Consider the following 24,423-nt stretch of genomic DNA (forward strand, 5'->3'; position numbering starts at 1 on the left):
CTCTTTCCTTTTCTTGTTTTTTTTTCTCTTACAAAAATACTCATATCATGGTGTGACTCACATTTGTTTATAAGATAAGCTGTATGGCTGATCTGTATTGTGGTGACAAAGTCCATAAGCTCCTTTTATAGTCAATAGTTCATGTTTTGCACTCAGGCTTGCTCCTCCAGGGACATGCAGCATTTCTCTTTACAGATCAGACAGGAAGTGTCTTTGTGTTTGGGGGTCAGGCCAGAGTCGCCCCACCCACCCCCATGTGGACGAGGCTTCTTGAAATAGAACGTCCCAAGAGATGAACATGCACTTTTTATTTACCACAACAATCCTCTATGTTTAAAAATCATGTTATGACTCTTGCACTGTCTTTCTCCCCTTCCCTCTCTCTCTTTCCATCTTGGTTTAGCAATGCCTGCAGACACAGAATGCTTACTTAGCAAGCAGACTGTTGACCATTTAATGGTTCTGCATTCCCATTGGGATTTCTCCAGGAGCACATTATCATCATCACTCAAACTAGTTCAGCAGTACAACCTGCGGGAGATGTTGGTTAAGACAGAGGCCATATTTTTCAATCAATAAACAGTGTTACCCAATCAATATGCTCTTACTCACTGACACATCCCAGCTTTGGGATACTGGGGATATCAGTGTAAAGACTTTGCTGTCCAGCATGATAAAGTTAAAGTTGTTGTCCAGGATGTTAAAATTAAAACATCCTGTGAATGAGTGTAGTGTAATATCCAAAACCAAGAAATATACTTATATTACTCTACATTAATAATAAATGAGGCAGCAAAGGTCCCTTGACATAATTGCTGGCCACTATGTGATCTGCTTATTTCACAACATGGTCCAGAGGAGAGGAGAATTACAGTAGTAGTAACAGCCTAAATCACTTACCCCAGCTAGACTGCCGCATAAAAACATACACTCCCATCTTTTTCCCACGCCAACAGTACATTTGGAAAGTGTAGAGTCAATTCCGTAACCACCATCTATTTCAGTGGCAGAAACATGAGCTTTGTCAGCTCATTGTTTCATTTTCTGCCCACAGTAAACTGAAGGGCGGGGCAGTATGAATTTATGTATCCTAATGCCTTATTCTTCTCTTTTATTTCTCTTTTTCTCATTTAATCTGTCTTTGGCCACCTCTCTCAATTAATATAAACAATACCTTGGCCCCTTGCAGGGTGCTTTAAGAAAAATATCTTCTAAGATCAAAAAAGTTTATATTCCCAAACAGGAATATGGCTCTAAAGCTTGATTTCCAGCCAGATTTTCCACACTTACCTGTATTTTTCAATGGCTTCTGGCAACAAATGCACAAAGCTATGGTTACTTCTAAAATTTAACATCAGAGACAATTTCAGACAATTATTTTCTTGTTTTTCCCACATCCTGATTAGATGATAGTCACTCTATGGCCAGCGCACCAAAGTTCGGCAACACTGCACAAACCAATGCAGCAGGCAGAGTGGACACACAATAGAGGATGCAGGGGAGTGAAGGAATGGGAGTATAAATGGGAGGGAGCATAGCAGAATTTAAGGAGACCTGTTAAGTTTCACACATTTACTTGATATCTTCAAATTTCATGTTAAAAGCATTATGTGCAGAATGGTATCTATCTTACTCAGATTCCCAGGCGATAGTTCTCCATGGACTTTCAAGTTCTGTGGTTTCTTTTGAAAGCAAAAACAACTTTTATAAAACAATGATCTTATCAAATTTGATTAAACAAATTTCACCCACCTACATGTATTTAACTGTACCTTTTTCTTTAACAAAACATGGTATCATCAATATTACACCATATTTTATGATATTAATCATAATCTTTTTGTCTGCTGTTTGGGTTGACATACGCAGACGAAACATTGTATTAACATTTCTTGACAATAAGTCTAACAATACTACCTGAAGTATAGTATTAAGGCAAAGAACGAAGAGTGACAACCACATACAATAGGAAACCTCCACATCACCTGTAGGCCTACACAGGGAGGGGGGACCTCAGTGGTTCCCAGCCTTTTTGTGGCCCCTTTACTGTCCTTGGGTAAACTGACGATCCCTGACTAAGTGACATATTTCATGGATATACCTTATTATATTCAATGCATAACAATAACAGTTACAAAAATAAATACATTTTTAACAACTAACTTTATCAACTGTTCACTCTCATTAAGCACTCATTAATATTGTTATATTAATTAATTAATTAATTAATAATGCTTTTAACATGCTCTGCTACAGTACAATAAACCATACAGTATGACAAATATTGACAATCTGGAAAAATAGCACAGTGTTTTAATCGTTTAAATGTAAGACTGAATGTGTTCACATGCGATTGAATGCAATGCCGCTATGTTTGACTGGACATACCAGTTATTTCAGATTATAATGGATTCAGTGTCTATGCAAACTATGCAATCAAATTGTTTACCCTTTGCATGAAGTAATATAACAATATTAATGAGTGTAGCTTTAATGCTTAGCCTGGTTTACCCTCCCATTGGAGCTGTAGTTTTTGTCAAATCAAACATCCCTTTACTGCTTCACAAGGCTTTTATTGAGCTGAGAAACAACTCCCGCTTGCTGCATAGCCTTAGGTTGACATGTGAATGCTAACTCCCTGGTGAGACAGGTGAGACATCTTTAGCAGGAAAAGTTAACCCTCTCCTTGATTTCAGGTTGTTTATGGAGAAGGAGAACCAGGAAATGAGTCGGGGGAAATGCAACATTACCAAGGAAATGAGTCGGGGGAAATGCAACGTTACCAAGCCACGGGCAGCGTCGCTGCGACGTGTACTTACATTTTTCGAGAGGTGCACGTCAGGCCACGGCATAGGGTCTGGCGTAGACGCAGAGGGATCTGCGGCGGTACGCCGTCAATTTGACGCAGGAGCATAAAACGGCCTTAACTGTCACTAACCCCCACCCCCTCCCCCAACCATCTTGTCAGTGATTGGCTGGAGTGTTTTGTTGTATTTTGGTGTTTATCATGTGTCTCTAGTGTTTGTTTGACGTTTACGACCCTTGTGTTGTCTCCAGAGACCGGGGTTTTTCACAGTTTATTCAGGGGGCAGGCAGCTAGTGGATCAAGGAGAAATGCCTACGATTTGAGACAAAAATGAAATCGCGCTGAAACCATGCAGGAACTCATAGTGCACCTTTAAATCTCATTGTAAATTGGGCAAAAAAACCTGCTGGGGTTCACTGATGCTTCATTCCAATAACAGATTCAGATTGATGACAGATAGCCAATAAGGCAATGATTTATCATAGAGATTCAGCTGAAGTCAGTCACATAGCTTAATCTTTGGGCTAACCTGATGAGCCTAATTAAGTCATCCTGGTTCATTTTTAGATGTAAAATGTCTCCGTTGGCTTATGTATTGATCTGATACAGAAAAGATGTATCACTATGTGTTTTCCCTTGCTGCTGTATACTGCATACTTGATTTTCCATGATTAGCTTTTCCATATAGCTAGAATTCTATCTAGTCAGGAAGATAGATGAACTTGATGGATGTGAATGCTACACTCTACACACAGTCTGTCTGACTGGGAGGAACAGACACTATCATTGAGTTACATGGACTGAACTCACCGCCCCTCCATTAGCATTCCCAAGAGGATACAGACAGACTTGCTTCACACACACAATGCTGGTTATACTTTATTATTTCCTGTGTGTGGCATTCCATACTGTAGCTTCGATTTGCCATTCTCTTTGAACTCACCGGACATTTTAAATGATATGAGAATTTGGATACAAGGTTGTGATTGTTTTATTGAGGCAAAGCAGAGCAGAATCCAAACACACTTTCATCCACTACTATCCCCCACCATGATCCCATCACTCTGGATCTGTAACACAGCTAGTTCAAATGCCAGAGAGGCTTTCCACCCATTTGTTGTGGTGTCAGAAGAGATGCAACACAGCCTGGGAATTTGTACCGTGACAGACAGACAGTAGTCTCTTGGGGAGTTTGCAGGACTGTCAATGAGGCTGATTTGGATTCACTGTGCTGCAGAGATCCTACAGTCTGGTTGAATGTTTACGCCTGGGTTAAATTAAATGTGTGTGAATGAGCTGGAGAGATACAGCTCAAGAGCCTGACAGGTCACCTCTCAGAGGTCCTGAGTACAGGACTGTTTTTTATTTTTTTTTATTTCTAAGTGACTTGACTCAGGATAGACCAAGAGTGTCACTTTTTGTCACGATTGTGCTCATCTCCTTTTGTCCTCCATCATCCTGACATAGATTGATGTAGAAGAGCCACTGAGCCTGCACTGTGTTCAGTGTGGCTGTTAAGCTAAAATAAAATGAGGAATGCATATTTAATTGTGAACATTAAAAAACATGATGCTGTGATAAGGGAGATGTTTTGTTTGGTGAGCATACATTCAAATAAGCTACCTGCACTGACCTTGTGATGTTTTAGATCCTGTAGTGTACAGCGTATGAGTTTTTTGCACTTTTAATTGTTTATTGGCAAGGTCCAGTTGTTCTTGAGCATCTGCCAAATGAATGTAATGTAATTTTTAATCTGTATTATTTGGTATATAAGGAGTTTACCTGTATATTTCCAGCACAGGGGCACATGGAATGAAATCTTAAAATGTGTGTGTTTGTGTTTTTTGTCCTGTGGTTTAACAATTAATATCCTGTGGTTTACATTGCTTGGGGACCAGAGGAGATGATCAGCAATATACTGAATATACACAGGGGGAGAATTCAAAGCCACTCCAGTGAGAGTACACCAGAGGTGTCCTCATCCTTATACTGTCTCAGGACACATATAAAAAAGGGATCCCATACTACACAATGAAATAATATTGGGACTATTTTTGCTGCAGTATGCAAGACAAAATGTACCTTCTTGCAATGTGGAGAATGTTTAAGGGTGTGAAGTGAAAGTAAAATGCTTGATTAAGCATCTCGAGTTATGGTAAAGAGGAAACCAAGAAAAGATGGGGCAGGTTGAGACGCTGCCTGTCAGGGTATAATGAAGTACAGGGACACGCGACATGCTTGGGCTCATAGTGCCAAATCCTAAGAGGAGCAATAATTACTGTAAAAGCCACTTGCTCCTAATGATGATAGTGAAGCAGCTGCAGGCCCCCCTCACTCAGATGTGTGTGTGGCAGGGGCTGGCTTAAAATGTCATGCAATTATTTCACAGGTTATTTCTTGGTGTCCTTCAGGGTGGCAAGGTTAAATGAAAACCATTAGCCAGAGGCTTCCTTTGGTTGAAGTGTCTGGGAGTGCTCAGATTTGGATATTAGGAAAACCTGACGCTTTGTTGAATGTAGCACTCAGAATTTGGCTAGCATTATAAAACCTGTCTATCATTGCTGATAGTTTGGTTGGTTTTAACCATGATTGTTAATCACTTGATGATCAAAATACCATCTTTGTGTGGTATCCAGTGAAGAAAATTAAACACAATCAATCATGCATTGCAGTGTACAGGTCATATATTACTGTCAGACGCATAGCACTGGAGCATTTTTAATCTTCACCAGCTAATTGAATTTCCATTGTTGATTGAACGTTGTGTAATTACATCCAACACTGACCTTTGACCCTATTGACATTTTCAACTGGCTTGAAAATAATGTACGAGTCTGTTATAAATAATTGTTCTTCCATTTCTGGTTCTCAGAACTGTGGTTGGCATGTGTCAGTACAACATGCAAGGATGAATACTGAAAAGACCCAACACCTGGTGATGATGAAACGAACATCTGCAGCTTATCAGATACCACAGTTCAAACTCGATGTATTCTTTATTCCAGTCACATAAATACACTGCACATTGCCTATAGACGGGTTTCCTGTTTACAAACATTACAGGGTGCGTGCGCATACCAGGGGCAGAAAGCCAGATTGGTGAGCTTGTCCACTACTGCAACAACCTTAAGCTTTCCTTATTGTTTGTATATAGCTAACTGCTGACTCAATAAAACGTTATTTTAGTTGGATCTGTTTGTCTGCCTTTAATTTTGCAGTGTTACTGTGATATATATGTATGGCTATAATTATCATTTTAGGCTAATGTAATAGCCAATGTTAGCAGCAGGGTTACCCCTGAGTGTACCCCTATGGTTTGTTTATGCGTTAAAATAATGGCCAGGATTTCCGGGAAAAGGTACGATATGTGTGTCTCCATTTCAAAACATCACTGCAGGTTGACTGTTTTTAGCAGCAGAGGTTGATTGTGGGCGAGAGGGCAACAACACTGTCGTGGTTAGCTCGCCGAAACTCTACTACTAATTATAGCCAGTTAGCTTTGTGTGTAACGTAATAAAAACCCACCCATCTCGTAGGAGCGAAGCTTAATATTTTATTCAATAACATTATGGTACAAAAGGAGCACTAACGCCACAGGTCTTATGTTGACAACGTGGACGCAGATATAAGAAACTACGAAGGCAGTCGTAATATTTACCTAGCTAGCAGGCTAGGCTAACGCTGTTGCGCTAACGTTAGCAAAACATCGGCGTAGCTTTAGCTAGCAGTCTAAACTTATCTCGAGTACAGACCTTTAACTATCTACGGTCCGGACTCGAGTACTACAGCCCTGACAGGTAGATATCACTTAGCTGAACAACTGAACAAGCTGCAACTTTTCTGATTGATACAATGGGAGCCTCTTGCATATGACCCCAATCTGCCCTTCTTATGGCTTGAAGCCATAACCTCCGCCGGTTTTTGCCAAAACCATGCTTCCCCCTAGGTATGTTAAACATCAGGCACCCATCACTGGCTCTGTTTGTACAATTTACCAGGCAACAACTCCTTGGCATTTTGACTTACGCTATGCTGCTGCTGCTACTACTACTACTACTAGCTACACGAAACACGTCTTCTTTCTGCCCCCGGGTTGCGTGCGCAAGCAGTGATGACGTTGCCGAGAAATCCATGTATAGCAACAAAAATAGCTACAAGTGGTGGTAAATGTTTTAGTTTAATCTTACTCTCTTTAAAGCTACTCCTGTACCGAGCATCCATTTTAAAAAAAACTTTGGCTGAACTCATTATTGAGCTTCCTTTCTGAAAGTTTATGAGAAAAGACGCAGCTGGTTACAGTTCACTCCCCTCCCCTCTTTTCTCCATCCCCCTCTTACATTAGGAGTCCCACAGTATGCAGCTACTGCTCAGGTTCACCAGGCACTGCTTGTTCAGTTCATGCTTATGTGAAGCCACCTCATTTGTGTAACAAGCTCCTTCTTTAATGTAGTATTTATTTAGCAATGTTGTCTATGATCTATGAGAAGCTGAGATAATAATGTTTGAGTAGTGGACCTGAGCTTGGCCCAGAATATACCATTCCATCCAATTGTGTGTTGTAAAGTTTTCAGCTGCAGAATGGTTAGCATTAGTTGCTAATTATTCTAAACAAAGAAGTCATTCATTCCACTTATTTGAAACATAAAAAGCTGGATTGTGAGGTTATCCCACCTGTTACACAATCATGATGTCATGGCAGTGCAATTAGGAAAAAGTGACTCCAACTCAAAAACCCAAGTTCAGTCCCCTTTATTGCAATGCAATGTTCCTGCTAACATTCAAATGCCAAAACAGTAATGGCTGTTTGACACACCCTGTGTTTTGTTCTGGTAATGTTCACAATACAAATTACAAGCATATATATCTACAAGCAAGAGGGTTTCTGTATACAGTATGACATCTGCTTCAGCTATTGCTCTGTCTACAGCTGCCTGGTTTTCATGGGTTTCACTTTTTCATCACCAAATCAGCTTAAAGGAAAGTTAAAATAGCACATTGTACACCAAAGCAGTGAATAATATGAACATTTTCAGTTTGGTGGTTCACTAAATCACTAATCAGCCTTGACCACAGCACATCCAACAACTACCACTCTGATTTGTTGTTGCATGCAAACAAGTCTACATTGAGGATAGGCGCTGCTGGAATTAGGCTTATGTTCCGTTTAACAAAGCATATGACAGCTCCTGCTTGGTGGACCGCAGCAAATACAGCATGGCTAAAATTTAAAAATCGAAACTTTATGAGGCTTTGATAATTATATGATACAATAAAAGTAGTCTAGATTATTTATGCAAAGATCACATGACACAGTACATTTTCACACTGTTTCCTTGAGCTGCATTTTTATGATCCCTCATTGATATGCCTGCTTGTGCTTTTCCAGGTCCCATAAAATATTAAACAATGTGCTATTAATATTATGTTCCCAAATTGTACCTGCTGGATGACCCTATTCACCTTGGTTTCCAGTGCTGTTATTTAGCCACAGAAAGGGGAAAATACAACTGCGGCATCACTAACGGTTCAGATATTTTTAGGCTTGTTTGGTCTCGATTTAAAGGCTAAGACCTGCATTTAAGGCAGATGTTACTGAAAATATAAAGCCATGTCAGTGGTGAAAAGGAAGGCTGGTGTTATTTGATTCTGCTGATCTCACTGACTAAGCCACCCTGTCTCTGTATAGCAGATGTTCGCCAGGAGTGAGTGTATTCATTTCATAAGGGAGTTGAGGACTGAGTAGCCAGTCAGGGTCAGCCTGGGTCTCAGGCTCTTCATTTAGCAGATGCCAGGAGACGCTGCAAAGCTGAAAGAATGTGTGAACACTGCCCAGTTTGTGATTTAAAGGCTGCCCAGGGTTTTGCTTCGGCCGCTGTGATACTATTTATACCGGTAGCTGTCCTGCCGGGGCTGAATGAGCTGGGAAGCATCAGCAGATTTTTCATCCCAAAGCCCAGTAAAAAACACAAGCGCCCTGGGAGCAGAGGCTGCAGTTATTTCAAGCTCCTGTTAACAAAAATTGAAGCGCTGGAGTCTTCACAAGTTTCAGATGGCGCCTAATGACAGAATGTTTTCTTTCTCCTCTGCCTTTTCCCAACAGGATTTTGGGAGATACAAATGTCTTTTTTTAATTACTTTGAGTCTTGGCTGTGTGGCCCACAAAATACTAAACATATTCTCACTAGGGCTGCCAATCGATTAAAACATTTAATTGATTGCATGATTGTCCAAAGTTAACTCACGATTAATCGCAAATGAATTGCATATTTTTTATCTGTTCTAAATGTACTTATATTTTTCAATTTTTTAATGCTCTTATCAACATGGGAGCGGACAAATATGCTTGCTTTATGCACATGTATATTTATTTTGTGACAATCCAAAACATGACACAACACATGACTGTCTAGAATATTATCCAGGATAACCTCACCAGTACTGTATGCTCAAACATTATGCTGAAAGCATAATATGACAAACTCAAGCCAATCAAGTAACAACAGATGGGAATATTACCTAAATGTAACATTACTTGGTAATACTAATTCTCACATAATGCAGTATCTACTTTCATGTAAACTCTGGAGCACACACACATACAAGGTTGACAGTACTCTGCTCATTACTGGTCTAATAAGCCTTTTTATCTGAGACATTGTGATGGCACACTACCAGTGATGGCACACCAGCATCAGTGCTGATCCTGTTTAGGGTTATTACAAAAGTCTGGATCATTTTCCTCTCTTAATCAAAGGTGTAATAAAAATGATCTCCAGTCAGCTGTCTTGATACATGTTGACACAAATCTATTGACAATATGCTAAGAATTAAAAAGAAGCTTGCATAATTTACAGTATTGTGCAGCAGTTTATGCATAAAGACCAGGCAGTAGTTTGTGTTGTTGTTGTTGTGTCTGTATTGATACATGTTATGTCCATTGAGTGTATAATGTCTACATCACAGACATTTTCACAGAAACAGACTTCCAGCATGACACTGCATCATTTTCACATAGTGCTGCTTATTTTAACTCCACCTTAAGAAAGAAACTACTGATGGTGCTGTAATCAAAATGCTGCCTTTAAGTGCCCTCGGAAATATTTTGATTGCATACAGGCTGTATTGCAATGGATTAATCAAGTGCCCAAATGAATGGAAACTAGATTTGGGAAATTTGTATCTGAGTCAATGAATTGTGACTCTTAGAGTATGGAGGGTGTGTGAGTTTAACAAATGTAAAGATTTGATACATTTGTATATTGTATTTCTTTTTGTTAGCTGTAACCTATGTTTAATTTAAATTGTTCATTTAACATAGGTTATCACATAAGTAGCAACAATTGGAAAATAAATAAACTAAACATCAGTTGAATTTCATCAAGTGTCTTCTTCTCAACACTACAAGAGAAAGTTAGTCTGTGCTGATTGATTTGGAAAGTATACTGAATAGTAACCTACAAGTTACCACTATTACAGGCTCTATTTTTTTCCCAAAAGTGCTTCGAATGCACATAGTAATGGGGGCATTAACGCTGTCTACAGACAAATACACTGTTATTTACTCCAAGGATATGTAACCTACTGCTGCTAGCAAGCTTTATCAATCAAAATCGCAGCAAACCTTAGTTGCTAACACCTTCACAGATGACCATAACTGCACCAGAGTCATTAAACACGCTCTGACAATGTGAGACTACTAAACACAGGTCCTAAAGTGTTTTCCCCACTGGGAATCAGACCTAGAATCATTATTAGTCAAGAAAAATGACAAACTTGCTTATATGCACTGCAATAGTTTGATACTATGAACAGTTAAACATACAGTTGGTCAATGCTGTAAAACATAAACATAAGCACTTTAAGACCATGTTTAAGACACACCACTATAAGACTGAAATTTGACTAAGCTTATAACAAAATGTAATCACAGGTTTTACAGAAAAGTAATGTTAACACTGTGAGATGGAGAACATTTTTAAATTTCATCTGGCGTTCTCTTCATTTTTGATGTGTTGAATAATTTCACGGGTTTTTTATACCATCTGCTCTTCCTTATGTTTTTTTTTCTAATACAGATATTAAAGTGCTGACTGTCACACTTTTGTTGTTTGCTGAAAAATTCTGCTAACATCCATTTCAGCTAATGATGTACCAAATATCCCACATTAGTAGCAGTGATTGTAAGTGTTATTGAGATACTTAAACGTTTTTTTTTTACATTATTTTTTGGGCATTTCCACCTTTAATGATAGGAAAGCAATGAAAGAGGGAGAGAGCAGGAAATCGTCCCAGGTCGGACTCGAACCCTTGACCTTCTGCGTCGAGGCATGAACCTCTGTATATGTGCGCCCGCTCTACCAACTGAGCTATCCTGGCCACAAGCCCCATACTTTTTGTATACCCTGGTGAAACTTTTGATTGTTAAGGCTGTTGAGGGCTTTAATGGCACACATCGCTACGAGTCCTTCGTTTACGAGGGGCACATAAAGGCAGCAGGAAGGAGTCCACGCCTCCCATGAATCCTGATTGGCTCCCAATTACCAGCTGGTGTCCCTCATTGGCTATTGCGCGTCCATTGAATCCCCTCCTCTACCTTTGTCGATTTCTTGCGCTCCAGTTGAAACGCCTGGTTGTTGTTTCCCCGGGATAAGAGGAAGAAGTTGTTCAACCCGCGCTGTCGGAGGTTTGGGAACACCGAGAGAGGATAACAGACGCTAAACCGAGGAAGCTTCACTTTCTTCTGTGACCAGAGGACGATCTGTGAAACTGAGAGTATAGAGAGTAGTGGGCTGAAAGCCAGGGGGGATATAACCTACCCATCACCTTGTAGCACAGCGCGGTGTGCAAGCGGCAGCGGTGCAACTCCTCGAGCCAGCGTGCAACACCGCTCCTCTGGATTGTGTTGCAAACAAGGGAATGACATAAACATACACAGAGATGGTTTACTACCCGCGGGGACCTTCAGAGACCACAGAGACACTACTGCTGCTATTGCTGTGAACGTGTATGTCCTAAAACCGTACATACGAAAAGGGGGATTACAAAAAGTGCTTATTCTTCTTATTACCAGCAAAGGGATTAATTATGCCGGACCAAATCACAGTTTCAGAGTTTGTGGCAGAGACGAATGAAGATTATAAATCGCCGACTGCCTCTAACTTCACCACCAGGATGTCCCACTGCAGGAATACAGTGGCTGCTCTGGAGGAGGTGAGTGACTGTGGTGGGACTGGGATTGTAGTCCTCATTAATAATCTGACCAAAATATTTTCTCTTGGGTTATCCTTCCATGGTATTTACCTAGTTAAACTAACCTGTTTGGTTAATAATAAAGATGTATGTCAGCTCAGAGTTGTAGGTCATCTTTATACAATTTGAAAAGGGAAATTGCCCTCCACCGCACCTCTACCCATCCCTCATGCTCCATATTCCTATTCTAACCAGCCCAGCCATTGTTCATCAAGATTTGTATTACTGTACTGGATCTCTAGTGTGCCATTATAGGCTAGGGTAGTTTTATAATTATTTCTGTCCCCTTAACGAGTACCCAGCAAGAGCAGGTATAGTCAAATCAGTTGCATATAGCTCAAAATCGTGTATCACACATTTGCATCAAAGGGCTTTACAATCTGTCCAACATGTGACCCCCCCCCTCTATCTGTAGACCCTCAATTAGGGTAAGGAATGGGGAAAAGGGAAGAAACCTCAGGAAGAGCAACAGAGGAGGGATCCCTCTTTCAGGACAGACAGACAGACACAGACATGCAGTACATGTCCTTTGCAGAGCGTAGACAAAAAACAGGAGTAACATTGAGAAACACAATGACATTATAAGGTAATAGATTGCAAACATATAGTGTAAAGTGAGAAAAAGTATACAGCACTTTTTTACTAGGGATAAATGCAAGTATTTTGGATAAATATTCATTCCCACAGTGATAGAGAAAGAAATGTTACTCTGCTTCCCCACTTTACAGTCGCATCACACTGTATGTGCACAGAGAACACTTTGTTGCAGGTCATCAGGAAGAAGGACACTTCCGCTTTGTTCCCTGACAGCCCTCAACTGCCTCCCTCCCTCCCTTGTTATAGTTTCCCTACTTTGTGTGCTGTATGGTAGAGCCTCGCCCTGCCTGATGGTAAAAATAGAATTTCCCACATGAGCAGCTCAGTGTATTATGTGTGTTAGTGTGTCTCTGCTCTGTTGCGTGAGGGCACGCTTGTAGATGTTAGGTGTTGTGTGAGGAAATGGACAGTTTCTTCCTGATTTCACTGGAAAGTTTTAGTTGTCATTTGAATGGAATTGTGACAGACGATGTTGTGTTGTGACATTTTATTGTAAAAAAAGACATCCACATGCATGATTTGTGCAGAGGCGAGATAAGTCGTGGCGTCTGTCAGCTTTACTCCTACTTTATTTGAACCTGTGTTTGTGGAGTGCTGAGCCAGGCAGACATACACACCTGCTCAGGCTGGCAGGTGCTTCACTTGGGCGTCAGACACCTTGCTATCCACTGTTTTGTTCAAACCTCTGCTGCTGCTGGTGGTTTTAAAATAGGGTTGCACGATATTGACAAAATGTGATATTGCGATATCGATTGTGAATATTGCGATATTTTTAAACTTATGTTAAATTACAAAAGTTACGGGAAAACGCATCAAAATAGATTCATTACAAATTAAACAAGTTTTCTTACAACACAAGGTTTATTTCAACTGACAGTCATATTGGACTGGTACAACATGAATAAATAAATAACAACCATGTCTACAGAACAGGACCCTTGTTGTACTGGTTGTACAGTATAAAATAAATAAATAAAGGGAACAGGACACAACTTTTCTTTCTCTTCTCTTATTCGTTCCGTTTTGTTGTCTCTATCAATTTCTTCACTTACACTGTCACTCTGTCGAAATATGCACACACGTGGTACGCTCCATAGGGTTTGTCACATAGTGGACCCGTGCGCTGACGTGCACTAACATGTACAAGTGGCACGGTAACTGGCCAATGAAACATGATCATTATAGCATTTCAAGCGGGCTCTAAATCGAACACAATTAAGCCACACAGCCAACGGTCGGGACACAGCACTCCACAATATAAACAAAATATTGCATACGTATTGCGACACTTTCGATATATTGCGATAACGATATTGAGTCTATATATCTTGCACCCCTAGATATAATATTGCGCATCGTGATATTGCGATAGCGATATTGAGTCGATATATCTTGCACCCCTATTTTAAAATAGCAATTACTCTGCTATTGGGAAGGACTTGCACTGCTTAGAGTGGAATGTTCTTTTCTGTAGAAGTAAGCAAATACGTGTGTGGATTTTACTTTTTTTAAATCGTAGCTCAGCAGTAATTGCTGGCTGGTGAGGTTGGTGTGAGAATCAAATTCAGCAACTTTGTACTAGTGATGAGCTGCAGTTGAAGCTGCTGAATTGTTGTTGCAGAGATGAGGAGTAGCATGTTGGTGTTTCACATTGACCTCCCCACTCTCGGATTCATGGAACACAAGGCCTTATTATTGGGACAACAGGACCTCACTCACTTTGGTCTGTTTGACCAATTAAACACTGCAGTGGATAGGGAACACTTCCACTTATTGTCTGCCCGCCTTCCTGGAATCTCAAACATACGCACACAAATAAAAGCTCATTTACATATGTACACAGGTGTCCCCAAGTAGCTGGTATTTTTTTGAAGGTTAAAAAACAACTTTTTAATATATTCCTGTTAGTGTTTCTTGAAAATTTTGAAGAATCATCAAGAGGATGACGCTTTCACCCTTGAGTGTAATGATGCATCCATATTCTGTATATTCATGAAGACTAAATGAAACACAAATATCAGATTTAGCTGTTTTCAGCATTGTGCTGTGTTTCAAACATTGTGCTGATTCCGACCTTCTCTAGAACAGCAGTTTGTTATACTGTACAAGCGCTCACTTCTTAGCTTTTACCCTTGAACTGACAGTTGAGGACTGGCTGCATGGAGCAGCACAGTGTTCTGTGATGCTACATGGGGCTGGTGTATCATTTTAGAAAAGGCCTTGATTTTTTGTGAATTGGTGCCTATGAGTGTTAATGTATGTTTTGTTGCTGACTTCAATATTATTGCACACAATCTTCTGTTGCCCTATTGTTTTTATTTTCTAAATAAATATTCCGGATATGAAAAAATGTGTTTATAAACATTTTAATACTATGTGCATATATTTACTTTACAATATGCATCTAGTAGCCTATTTTCAAAGTGCAAGCAAGTGAAGTGTATGATTATGCATTGTGTAAAAATAAAGTATACTCCACCGATTTTGGACTACACTCCCATAACTTTGGTAGACTCACAATGGACAGTTTAAAACAAAAATGATCAAAAAGAACCAGACATATAGGTTGAATCTCAGTTCTCTTAAATTGCATCCACGGTTCCTTGCTTCCCTTCCTTGCCTCTTAGTCCGTCCTAAAGAGGAAGCATGGGAGAGACGCGAGGAAATCATGCGAGGAGAGAGGAAACGAGGAAATGTGTTTTTAGAGGGATGAGACTAACAGACAAGTTCGCAAACTCTAACTTGAAGCTATAAAATTAATTTAAAAAAAAAATTGTTTTTTATTATTATAATTTTTAGGGGGGCTGAGATGAAATTTAGGGGGGGCTTGAGCCCCCCTAAAAAGGGTCTAAAATCGCCACTGATGAAGCGTCCTTTCCTTTTTGAAGCGTCGCCTGAATTTGTCAGCTGTGTGGGCAGAGTTAGCATTGTCTTTTAGCTGCACAGCTTCTGGGAAGGCTGCTCTCGTGTATCCTCACTCACAGCTCCCTGGAGATCCCTCCTAGATCCTTGCTCCTCAAGGCAGAAATAAGACCTTTGAGAAGACCTACACGAAGAAGGGCCAGAACAACTTCTGGTTCAAGCGAGGAGCTATCAAATAAGAGACATGAGATTCAGCCTTTGTAGCAGCTAATGTAGCCTCTAGCCGCTAGCCTCAAGCAGAGATAAGGAGTGGACTACAGACGTCTGGTAAGCTTAGTACTTTCTAAGTCCACACCCCCAGATATTTTTAATTTTCAAACTTGTAGTCTTCAGCCCAAATTGACAAATGAATCAGACTTTCTGCAGCTCCCTCTGGAGCCACAAAAGTCTTTATACAACCATTTTCACATATGCAATAGCACTGCCCAAGACCAATAAACAGAGCTGAGAGTCCATCAATTGCTCTATATTTCCAAATCGGACTTGCGTTTGTTTAAAATAGCTGATGCACTCACCTTCTTGAAAAACCTTTAAAACTGACCTCTGGGTCTGGTTGTTTACAGGAAGCCTTTAAACACATTAACAGGAGAGGAGACTCAAGTGCTCAGAGGTTTTACGTTAATGGATGAGTGCACAAATGTTGTGTAATTACTTCTTTCTAAGCTTTAATTGCATCTGACACAACCTTAATTCGGCTAGTAGTTTTCCTGGCTATTAAGAGGCCATTCAAAGAGCTTGTGTGTGTGCACGCGTGTGTATGTTTGCGGGTGTGTGTTGGTAAAACCAAAAACGTGTTTAGCCAGTAAGAGGATGCCAGGCTTTGTGTCATGACCCCCCTCTGTGCTACTGTAAACATGGATTTTCTTCCTCCACACTTGTGTCGACTATATGGCAAGACCAGAGTCCAGACTTTTCAGAAATAAAAGCTCTAGGATCTGGCTTTCCCCTCAAAGTTGAATTCAAAATGATCTGAATGGCAAGTAATGATGACTCTAGTACACTATGATGTAACCCTGATCATAATCATTTAGTCAAATACTTTGTGTTAAATTCATTTCTGATTTGTAGTTAATTTTAATGAAACGTTGTGATATGCTAAGGTTTTATAAAATGGCACATCTTATAGAATTTAGTTTTTTGCTTTCTTGGTTTAGTAAGTGTGACATTGAAATGCATGACCTAACAAGTTCCATTTGAAGGAGGCATTGGCCCCGAGGGCTGAGCTGACCTCTGTGTTAAGTATTGATCTTGATGAAAATGCCCCTGTGCTTTTGTCTCGTCTAAGAAAAACTCATGGGGATGTCTGCAGGATGTCTGTCTGAGGCCAGAAACTGGCACACATTGTAGTTGTCCTATATCTATTTTTGCATCTGTGACTATTTTTTATGCACCAGTTACCGAATCCTTCCCGGCAGAGAGAAACTTCTAAAATGATGCAATCAGTAGAGTTATCTCCTTGAACAAATCTCAAGTGCATTCTTCTAGCTCAGGTATGAATACAAGTACATTTGTGTGTTGCACTTATGGCTCACTGAGCAGTTGTGGCAGGCGTCAAAAGCTTTAATGGTGTATTCATTTTCTGGCAGAGTGGATCAGTTATTGGGACTGTGTTACATCAAACTGAATACAATGAGTTGAGTATGAACGGATCTGACTCAAACAGTAGACTGCAGAAGATTGCTGAGTATTAGGGCTTGTGGCTGCAAAACAACCATCACTACTTGACATTCAAGACAAGCTTTTGTGTTGTCAGCAGTGTAACCCTTTGATCAGTGTGTCAGCTGCATATAGTTGCTCAGACAGAGACACAATATGTTTCATGACAGTACAGCTGCTTTTGTAATTTACAGTTGCTTGACAGGTAGAGTGCATGCTTATAATGCGATCGTGGACATCCCTTGTTATTTATGCATGAATAGAAATATCCCCAAGTTGTTTCAGACCCTCCCTGGCCCATAAGCAAAGTTATGTGCTTGATGTCCTCAGTATGCCTATCTCTCTAGCCCTGCTTGTATACAGTATTTACTAGTGCTGTCAAATGATTAAAATATTTAATCGCGATTAATCGCATTAATGTCATAGTTAACTCACAATTAATCGCAATTAATCGCACATTTTTATCTATTCTAAATGTCCCTAGATTTCTTTTTGTTCAATTATTTTTTCTCATTTTAATGTTCTTATCAACATGGAAAAGTGGATCGGCTTGCTTTGTGCTTTTGTCGCCTGGCTTTGACGAGGGGGCGGAGAATTCGCATCAGCTGTGTGCTTGGCCATCAAGTGGTATTTCAGACTGGACGTGCTGCGATGATAGCTCAGTTCACAACAATAAAGCACACAGATCACTTTGGTCTTTTTAAAAGTAAACTTCACTAAACATCTTATTGGCATCCATTTTGGCGTCTCGCACTCAAAACGTAACTTTAGCCTACTACTCTTTGGCCGGCTCGCAAGCCCAAACAAGTGTGTGCGACGTTACTAGTTGTTGCAACAGCATGTGAAAAAACTACAAAGTTGGCTATGCCAAAAAGAACGTTAATCTTGCGATAAAAATATTGACGCCGTTAAAATGGGTTTGCGTTAACGCGTTTAACTGACAGCACTAGTATTTGCGTAATGTTTATTTTTATAGGGACAAGTACATAGCATCAACCACCACATACCACAGCAGTCACGAACTAAGCTAGTTTGCAACACTTGTCCCTAGATGGGCTTTGTAAAAATACACACAGCTCAATAGAAGAACATACAAAACAGCACAAAACAAAACAGTAATACAATACAAAGTACCCTTAAAATCTTAATGTAAGGCAACTGATTATCGGTGCCTTTTGAGATCCTTTCAAACAGAGAAAGACGGCTCTCTAAATGATGTTTTGGAGAAATTACTTAATTATTATAGAAGCTGTGGGGATCCTGTGCCTCGCATGAACCCAAATAACCACCAACAATACTGCAATAATTGTAGGCCTTTATCCATAGAGAGAAAACAGAGCTGCTGCATTGTCTATATCCTCCCTTGTGTAGTGCCAGAAATCTACCCATCCACTTGGCCTCTCCCGCCTGTTCCATATCCCTTTGTCCAGTTTATTAATGTTTTGCCCATATAACATTTATTTATAGCCCAGTCAGCTTTTCTTGGGTCATTAGTGGTGTTGAGGGGGGTTGAGAGTGACTCAGTCCTAAAGGCTAGCATCATTAGTCTTCCATCTGGCTATTATTTCATCCAACAGAGGTCCATCACACTGGTATGCCAGCTATGCACTCGTATGGCATGCTGCCTTGTTGCTTGATTTTGTTGAGAGGTTATTAGGGTGTACCTCTGGGAATGGGGACGGTATTTTCAGCATCTGTAGGCAACCGTTGACACTGGCTGTGCAGGCCATACCAGCCTCCAGTCTGGTTCTCATGGACTGTTTCTGATGTTGGTGAACAGCAAGGTAATTGGGCTTGTAAAATAGTAAGTAGATTCTCAATAAACTTGAGTGTTAAATTGGGTACTTTAACTTGACATGAACCTGTATCTTCTGCTAACACAAGATGATATCTCATTTAATTTCCAGCTGCCTCTGTGGCTACACTGCTCTGTTTTTGCATTAAAGGTTGTTGCAGAACTAAACACATTGTCTCTACTACTGCATTGTACTGAAACGTCTCATTTAAAGTGTAACAATTTATGGCTGATGTGTTAACATCCGAAGGCAAGTGTGCTCTCGTAACTCTTCTCCATGTGACAGTCTGACAGCTTGTGTTGATGCTGGAGTAGTTCCCGGGCCAAGGGAAGCCCTAGCCTTTATCTGCCCTGATTTCTTCCCCCATTCCAGGAAAGGTTGGCGGGAAGGGCTGGCCTGGCTGGGGACAACAGCTGCCCCCCTGCAACAGGTGGCCTGGAGGAAAGTTTTAACAAGGCTCCAGACAGTAGGATTATCGACGCAGGGACAATCCACATTTAATAGCTTTAGAGACACACGGATGGATATATAAGCTCTAACGCACACATGGCCTAAATGTGCAGTCTGGCCCAAGTGAGCAGTCCAAACCCCCAGCCACTATGGCCATTTTTCAGGATACCACCTAAGAAGCTTAATGCTTCCTATAATTGAAATGGGATTTCTGGCAGGATCACTGCAGTTCTGTTTCCTCTCTTCACCCTCACTCTACGTCGGCTGTCCCTACTGTCCCTTGACTTTGCCTTACTGTAGTTAGTACACCAGAGTAGGCCAAGTGCATTAAAGCAAAGCCAACAACGCATTCTTCCAATTCCTGTGTGAGAACTCTCGGTTTTTAGGTAAGAAATGTTCATGTGTTCCCGATGCATTTGTGCTCAAGAACGATAGGAAAGTCTTAGTGTCATTGTTTTGGTCTTGGATATAGGTGCACTACATTTTTATAGTTGGGGTTCAGGCACTGTTAGCATATACTTGAATGCTGTGTTCACAGCAAGAGTTTAGTTTGGTAAATGATCCCAAACGGGTGACGTGGGAGTGCAATCTCTGGCACCTCATTTGTGTTGTTCATACTCATGATGCTAGCTGTATGAGCTGAGCTAACTTTGCTAACTGGGTTTAGTTAACAGTCAACAACTTAATTTATTGTGACACCTTCTTGGTTGCACTTTTGAATTTATGTTGTGCACATGCCAAAAGGTGAACAGTAATTACACTATATTCGATTAATAAGACATATATTTTTGTTGTGTACTGAACTCCTATTTTGTACCGAACAGTTCAGGAGGAATACATGTACAACAAAGCCCGGAGTCTGGGAATCTAACTTTCAGATTCAGTGGTGGTTCACCCTTACCTTAGTAGCAAAAACCCTTTTCGTCCTTGATGTGGGATCTCAGTGATTCCTATTGGATCTTTGTTTGAAACGAGAGGTCTCTCTCCAGCTTTGCCGGGTACAGCAGGGTCTGTGTTATCACCCAGAGACAGGCTCAGACCCGGCCCTCATTATGATGCAGCAGCCCTCCCCATGGATCAACCAGGGGTGAAGGTCACAGTCCTGTCCTAATCGATTCAAAGCCATGATCTCCCTTATCCCCTGATGGGGGGGGGGATTTACTCACTCTTGTACACCGTCTATCCTTATTGAGTGCGGATGGTGGGAGTGAATTTATTGTGTGGAGCCCATTGGCCATTGTCAGTCCGGTAGGTCTGTTTGGTTTGGAGGATGGTGAAACTCTGTCCAGCATGGTGTAGGGGATCGAGGTGAAAGGCGAGACTGGCTGCTCTCTGTCCTTCACAGAGGTTAGGGGGTTAGACACCAGGGGCAATGGGGGTAAATGGGAACTTAAAGCTCATCTCATCCATCAGTGTCCTGTCCTCATTACCATTTCATTATCTGAGACGGCTCCTGTTGACGTCTATTGTTTCCTGACAGGCCCTGCCTCTTCATTAATGAACTCCACCATTGATTTGTAGTCCTGGCCACTTGGCTCTGCTGGGGGCCAGGGTGGGGTGGGATGGGAGGGGTGAATCTTCACAGTTGTGTTGTCCTGCTGTCACTTTCACTCAGGGAACAGACCCACACCTTTTCTTCTCTGTTGGGAAATTGTTTTGAACTCCTTGGAGGCTCTCAAGGGATCTGAAGTCCAGTTGTTTTTGACATAGCTGAGACCAAATTTGATGTCTGGTGCTGCAAAAAGGCATTTTTGGGTCAAGACATTTTGCTCATTATCATTTTAAATTAGTCCGTGTTTTGCTGTATAAGTAATAATTTATTTAATATTCAAATGGTCTGAAAAACCTGAATCCCTTCTGTCTTTTGCACAGTAGGATACATCTTTATTGTTGCAAGAGTTGTAGAACCTTAAGTACATTTAAAATGAAACCCTTTCTCATTGCAAGTTTTAATCTGAAGAGACTTTTGGTAAAGTTCTCCTGAAGTCGACCCTTCAGATTGTCTCAGTTTCACTGAAAGGCTGGGTTTCCGTCAAGGGAAACTCTTCATGTAAGTTCCCAGCGGAGTTCAAAAGGACTTATTTGAAACAAAAACATTTTTGTGCCACTGAAATGAGCTCTCAAACCTACAATCTTTCTCTTTCTCTCTCTCTCTCTCACTCACTCACGCACGCACGCTTTCTGTAGTGTTTTGCTGCAGTGTTTTCCAGGAGAAAGCAGGTCATTAGGCCTGTGACATTTCCAAATTCTGCTGTACAATTTATTGTCTCAAAAATAATTGCGATTAACAATAAAATTGTCTCTTTCAGTCAGATTTAAAAATATTTATGTATTACTTTTCCAAACAAAATAAAGTTTTGAATGAATTCCAGGATACATCTTTTGGTTATATCACTGTTATGTGACCCAGATAATGTAATAACACAGGTACACAGCCTATGAAGTAAACCACGCCTCTTTATTATCATAAAAACATTGTATTTCTTTCTTAGATGAACATCAAATTGACAGTAGTACAGTATTGTATAGTTTTCCAGACCTTAGCTAATAATAGCAATTAATTACGGTTAAACAAAGAAACCGCAATTATGTAAAAAAATAGGGCTGTCAATCGATTAAAAAATGTAATCAAATTAATTACATACTCATTAATGAATCATCTAATTAATCGCATACATCATTTTTGTTGTCAAAGTATTTTAAATATTTATACCAGTTTCATTGAACGCACCGTCTGTGTTTTTCTGACAACGGCAGCTGCACATTGTTACATCCCGGTATTGGATCCTCTCCAGTGAAATACAGTCACACGTTACACCGTTTAGCTGTCCGCATTCTAACCTTGTTTAATCCAGCTACTAGCTAGCGCTAGGCTAATGTTAGCTGCTGCCGAGTATAGTGTTAACAAAGCCCGTCTACGGAAAGCCGTTCCATTCCCTATTTAGCCCCATTGTACCTACTTTGGTTGCAGTTCCACCAGAGTTCCACTGGGGGTGATCACGGTCCAGTGCAAAATGAATGGGACCCTATGGAGCTAGACGGCTAAATTTGTCTCTTTCACCTGATTGTCGTTGAGAAATCTCAGATTTGATTGTAGTTTCTGCAAGTTCAACATGGATTATAGGTCGAAAGTTGAATGAACGAGTACTTATGCCCTTTCGATTTGTTACAGGTTGAGTCGTTGTTGCCCATAACATGCTAGCATTCTGCTAATGAATGCTGATTGGTCAGTGAAGGACTGATTACGATCGGAGATCCCGCTTGACGCCATCCGAAGCAGAACCAGAATGTCAGAGTGAATATTTCGGCGTGGTCTTTAAAACATTAGCAAACCTCTTTCTAGCCCGTGTATTAACAGGGAGAGTCTGACCTGTCAGCTGTGTTGTCGATGCCTCGAGAGAAAAAAGGAAGTGACTCAGAGCTCGCCGTAAAGCAGAATCTCTGGCCGTATATGTGTATGACATCATTGACATTTTAAAAGGCTTTTTAGAACAAAAAAGCCACTTTAAAAAAATCTAACACCCAGCAGTGTGTATTTTCTAAGCCTCCCCTTTCAAATGCAACATTCAAATTACTAGACAAAAAATTATATTCTGAGAAAAGTGGATTTTGAGGGGTATAGCTCCATAGAGTCCCATTCATTCTGCACTGGCCTGTGAGCGCCCCCTATATGGAACTCTGGTGGAACTGCAACCAGTTCAGAAGCCGGAAGTAACGAGAGAGTGGAACTTCTTCCCTTATTAGAAATTCTTTGGTGTTAACTAGCGTCACGTGCAGCGATGTTTCTGTTTCCTGTAACGTCCGTTTTCAGAGCATCCGAGAGAAGCGCAGACATATCAGTGGCACCGAAATGAGGAGTCGAAATCCGCGTTGCTATTCGGTCTGGTAGATACCGGTCGTTAAGGCACCGGTGCAGTATTAGCACCGGGTTTCGGTACCCAACCCTATTCAGGAAGAAGATTTTTATAAGTAAATGTTCCATCAATGATCCAGGCAGCACATTCTCGTCTCCCTCCTTCATTTTACTCCTTCAATGGCGGCTAGAACGGTTCCGGGTCAAAGGTCAATATAGAATGGATTAATCTGCGGGGTTTTTTTTAAAACGCGTTATTTTTCCTCAGATTAATTAATCGAAATTGATGCGTTATTTTGACAGCCCTAGTAAAAAAATAATTGCGATTAGACAATAATTTAATAATTGTTACAGGTTTACAGGTCATTTTCCCTCTTTTTCTCTCTCAGGCATCATCACACTCTACAGAAGTGTGCAGTAACTGTTGGCCACCTTGCCTCTGGCCTCACTGCCTTGACACCATGAGGTTGACACGTACGTTTTTGTGAAAAGAGCCAAAGAAAGACTCCAAGGTGAAGTTAGGGGAGTTTTTTCCTCCCTCAAAGCGCAGCACATTTGGTCCTTATTTCCCCGGCCCCTCCTTCCAACGTGGTTTTGATCAGTCTCCTGCTAGTTTACAAACTTCATTAAAGACTCCCCTCAAAGTCAGGGAGACCATTATAACAGGTTTTAAACTTGGCGCCATCAGGTCTCCACTGTGATTTTTATCCATTGTATTTTAGGGCATGACACATGTGTAACCCTCCTTTTTAAAAAATAAAATAAAAAATAAAGGATGTTTGAAGAAATGAAGGCAGTGACAAAATGCTAATCTTCAAATGAAAACAATTCCAAACAAAGTCAATTTTAACTTTAACTTTTAAACCGGTTGGGGCTCTGACAAATCAGAAACAAAAAAGATACATTGCCACCGTAGTATTATCACCAGCCGTCTGAGAAAACCACGGAAACAAAAGTTCTGCCCTGGTCTCTCACCTTGTAAAAACGCCCTAAACAACGCCTCAGCAGTTAACATGAAAGATTGTTTTCTCAAACACTTAAAGCACTGCAGTTGATGTTGTCATCACAGTGGGACTTCTGGCAGCTGACGGTCA

The 24,423-nt window shown here is 40.7% G+C and overlaps 1 protein-coding gene across 2 annotated transcripts in view; it reads left to right on the top strand.

Annotated features, from left to right (window-relative positions):
• The first annotated feature begins 11,400 nt into the window (after positions 1–11,400).
• asap2a (ArfGAP with SH3 domain, ankyrin repeat and PH domain 2a) overlaps positions 11,401–24,423 on the top strand; it is a 60,225-nt gene continuing 47,202 nt past the window's right edge. For both annotated transcript variants that reach the window (XM_035994527.1, XM_031278646.2), the window contains exon 1: positions 11,401–12,016. In XM_035994527.1, coding sequence (XP_035850420.1) covers positions 11,891–12,016 — 126 coding nt within the window. In that variant the 5' untranslated portion in view covers positions 11,401–11,890. The remainder of the gene's footprint in view (positions 12,017–24,423) is intronic.

This window comes from Sander lucioperca, chromosome 18, assembly GCF_008315115.2.
Source record: "Sander lucioperca isolate FBNREF2018 chromosome 18, SLUC_FBN_1.2, whole genome shotgun sequence".
Taxonomy (NCBI): domain Eukaryota; kingdom Metazoa; phylum Chordata; class Actinopteri; order Perciformes; family Percidae; genus Sander; species Sander lucioperca.